The 3,690-nt window shown below is 35.2% G+C and overlaps 1 protein-coding gene across 1 annotated transcript; it reads right to left on the bottom strand.

Moving 5' to 3' along the window:
- Positions 1-2,146, bottom strand: LOC116139110 (disease resistance protein RLM3-like). Its single transcript, XM_031424783.1, has 3 exons — positions 1,772-2,146; positions 446-575; positions 1-122 (listed from the first exon to the last, which is right to left on the bottom strand). Exons 1-3 carry the CDS (start codon positions 2,144-2,146, stop codon positions 1-3), a joined length of 627 nt encoding a protein of 208 aa, XP_031280643.1.
- Between the last annotated feature and the right edge of the window lie 1,544 nt (positions 2,147-3,690).

Raw genomic sequence — 3,690 nt, 5'->3', positions numbered from 1 at the left:
TCACAGCCTGACAAATATAAGTACTGGAGCTTGTGGAGGCATTTGAATAGATAAGGGAACATCAACCAAGCTTCTACAATCCCCAAGCCTAATACTCTCAAGTTGTGGGGCCTCTGACAGGTCTGGAATGTCAATCAAATGACGGGGAATTACAGAGATCAATCAATTTTAACTTGAAGGCATGCTATGAGAAAAGATAAATGACTAGAATAAGCAAATCACCTTATGTATATTCAATGAATCACTGAAACATGTATTCAATAATAAACCATACCTTTCCCCCTTTCCAAAGTTGTTTAACATTGCTATGAGGCAATTTAAGATGAACAAGATTCTCTAGACTGAATTTGGTTGGCAATGATTTCATAGGACACCCTGCCCAATAGAGATACCTCAAGATATTTTATTCCTCCGGGAATACGCACTTTAGAAATATCGGCAATACCTTCATCAAGCTGAGGATGGTAGAATTCAAGCAATCTAAGATTTGACATCTTCTTGAAGGCTCCAGAATGTAATTGTATGTCACTTATTTTAGACATATCTATGAATATAACTTCAACTGAATCAGTCTCCTAATAACCAAAGCAAATAATAAGTCAACATAAAATACACAAAAAGGTTTCCTAAATTTATATTAAGTGAAGGCAAAAATTGCATGAGTTGATTATTTATTCACATCTACTATAGGAAACCAAATCAAATTAATAAGGCTATTACCTTGTTATTTTACAATACATGGGTGACATCTTCGTGATACCACAACCTACAACATTTGCTCGGCTTTTTATCATATTCTTGGCGAACAATCTCCCAACCCAATTCTTGCACTAAATCATGCATTTGTAGGTTATTATAGTGTGAAATCGTTATGAGCGACTTATCAATAAGGACACCCAATGCTGAATGAACAAAGAGGTAACAATCATTTAGTATTTCTGTTCTTTTATAAATATTAGCCCCTTTAAAGAAACACGTAATGTCAAGAAATACATAATGCTCTTCAAGATCTAGTCCATCATAACTAATTTTCAATACCTTATGAATTTCAGGATTAGGAATCCTTTTTAATTTATGCACTGGATTTTCCCAATCTTGTTTGCTCTTACGGAATACTGGAATAGGGAGGAACCCAAAACTTTTGGAGGCAATGGATTGCCATTGGCATATTCTATTACCTTCTTTGAAAGCGACATAAGATCTTCAATGGGATGGTTTTGTTTGAAGGCATATTTAAAAAAGAGCAAAAGAGCTTCATGGTCACTGAATCCCTCCACTTATATATTTTATCCACCCCGTAACTATAAAGAACTTGTTTATCTCGAGCTGTTATAATTATTCTACTTCCTACACCAAATCGATCAAGCCCTCCAGCTAAAAATTCCAATTGTCTTAAATTGCCCACATCATCAAGTACAATGAAACCTTTTTGCGTCGAAGCCTCTCTTGAATATATTGAGGTAATCAAGAGTGCCTATTTTGAGATTTTCTTCTAATATTTGCGAAAGAACTTGCTCTCGCAGACGACAAAGTCCAATTTGTTTCTCTGATTCTTCCCTTACATTTGCAATGAAACAAAAACCTTCAAACTTACAAGAAATTTGGTTAAACAATGCTCCTGCAATTGTTGTTTTACCAATACCACCTATGCCCCAAATTCCTACCACTCGAAAATCTGGCAACGCAATGCAGATTACTTGGTCACAGAAGAATGAGAATCTCATCCTAATAGATTGGCTACTTCAGTCAAAGCAATCCTCCATTTCTAAACCTTGTGGGTCATCTCCTTGAATCGTTCTTCATGTTTATCAAAAGCATCCTCAAAACTACCACTCTGCTTCCGTACATCTGAAGGATTTATATTATAAAAAAAAGGTATAACCATATGATTATTCAATTTCCTACATTTAAGAATTTGTACAAGTTCGTCCAAGCACCATGGGGAAGACGCATAGTCTTTTGAAAAAATGACTACTGAAATCTTGGTAGATTCAATTGCTTTCAAAAGCACAGGTGAAATACCATCTCTTCTTTGAAGTCCACTGTTATTAATAAAGGTTTCAATCTGTTTTCGCTGCAAAGCGGCATAGAGATGACTAGTAAAGTTATCACGAGTGTCCTCGCCTCTGAACACTAAGAAAGACATCGAATTTGGCTTGAAGGGTAGAGGAATTACAAGACAACCATGAAGCCATAAACAGAAAATACAAGATTGTATGATGCGAAATTAGTGAACAGACCAAAGAGATTCTCAATTTTAAGAAGTGAACTTCACCATCAAGAAATGCTGCTCCCTTACGCGACTTCTTATGACTTTCTTCGACCTTTCTATTACAACAAACTGCAAGAGAGCAGTGGTCAGAGGAAAAAATATTGATAATATAGAAGACCTATTACTCTTCTGGGTAGTTTCTAAGTTGTAGATAATTAACAAGTTGGTTGGATCATCGAAGGTAGACAGATGAGGCTAAGGTGTTTGATAAAATGCTTAAAAGGGAGTATTACATTTTTCACTTCAACATGATTCATGGTGATAAATAATGGTATAGCTTAAACAATGATTGTGGAAGTTAACGTTTCTTTTACCTTGCTTATGCTTAGTAATTATGTTAAAATTGATACTTCAGTGTTCATTACAATGAAATTAATGAAAAGAAAGCAACTTTATACATACAAATTTAGTGTTATTTTATTATTACCATGAGTAATACAGGAAGTAGAATCATAATTAATTGAGGAATAGAAGAAGAAAAAGAATATGAGTTAAAATAGGCCATGAATGTAGACAAGATATGGTCCAAATTAGGAAGAGGATCCCACATTCTCCTAGAACACTCGAAATCCTTCCTCAACTAGAAGTCCTACAGTTACAAGGAAAGTAACTCTCTCAAACCCTAATCTACTTCACTCTATGAATAGAGCTAAACGACATGGAATGATATCTAAATATCACTCAGGGAAGAATTACACTTGAGCACTCTGAATTGAAGCTAACAACAGTCATATTTAGCCTCCGCCCCTATTCTAAACAAGTGAATTGCCCATGCCAAAGGAAAATGTAGGGGTGAGCACGGGTAGCGGGTAGAACCGGAACTGGGGGTAAGAACCAGAACCGGAACTGGAACCTACCCAGAACCTGCACTGTGCGGGTAGGTTCCGGTTCCAATTTTTTTGGAACCGCTACTGTGCGGTTCCGGTTCCGGTTCTTGCATGTGGAGGAACCGGAACCGGAACCGGAACCTGTAAAAAGGGTACCCTGTTTGGAACCTGTAGGGGGTACCCGGTNAAGAGATATTACATTTTTCACTACAATATGATTCATGGTGATAAATAATGGCATAGCTTAAACAATGATAGTGGAAGTGGACGTTTCTTTTACCTTGCTTAGTAATTGTGTTAAAATTGATAGTTAACTGTTCATTACAATGAAATTAATGAAAAGAAAGTAACTTTATACATACAAATTTAGTGTTGTTTTATTATTACAAGTAATATGATAGATATTTTTGTACACTAACTTATATAATACAAAAGTGTATGTATTTTCGATAGAGTTTTATTTTATTTTATTTTTTTAATTTAAAATGGTAATACAAATTTTCAATCTTCGATTTGCTTAATTGCTTCAATTTAGAGTTCTAAATGGGTTGTTACAAGTATTATTCTATGTATCGCCTCATCACCTTTTAA

This window comes from Pistacia vera, unplaced genomic scaffold (assembly GCF_008641045.1).
Source record: "Pistacia vera cultivar Batoury unplaced genomic scaffold, PisVer_v2 Contig347, whole genome shotgun sequence".
Taxonomy (NCBI): Eukaryota; Viridiplantae; Streptophyta; class Magnoliopsida; order Sapindales; family Anacardiaceae; genus Pistacia; species Pistacia vera.
The sequence above is the reverse complement of the archived record's forward strand: the minus strand, read 5'-3'. Positions and strand labels throughout refer to the sequence as shown.

Coding starts and splice junctions, on each gene's coding strand:
- LOC116139110 (XM_031424783.1), bottom strand. CDS start 2,146: ATGTCTTTCTTAGTGTTCAGAGGCGAGGACACTCGTGATAACTTTACT. Junction 576..1,771: donor TCAAGGAGATGACCCACAAG/GTTTAGAAATGG, acceptor TTTGGTTATTAG/GAGACTGATTCAGTTGAAGT. Junction 123..445: donor CCATCCTCAGCTTGATGAAG/GTATTGCCGATA, acceptor TTGACATTCCAG/ACCTGTCAGAGGCCCCACAA.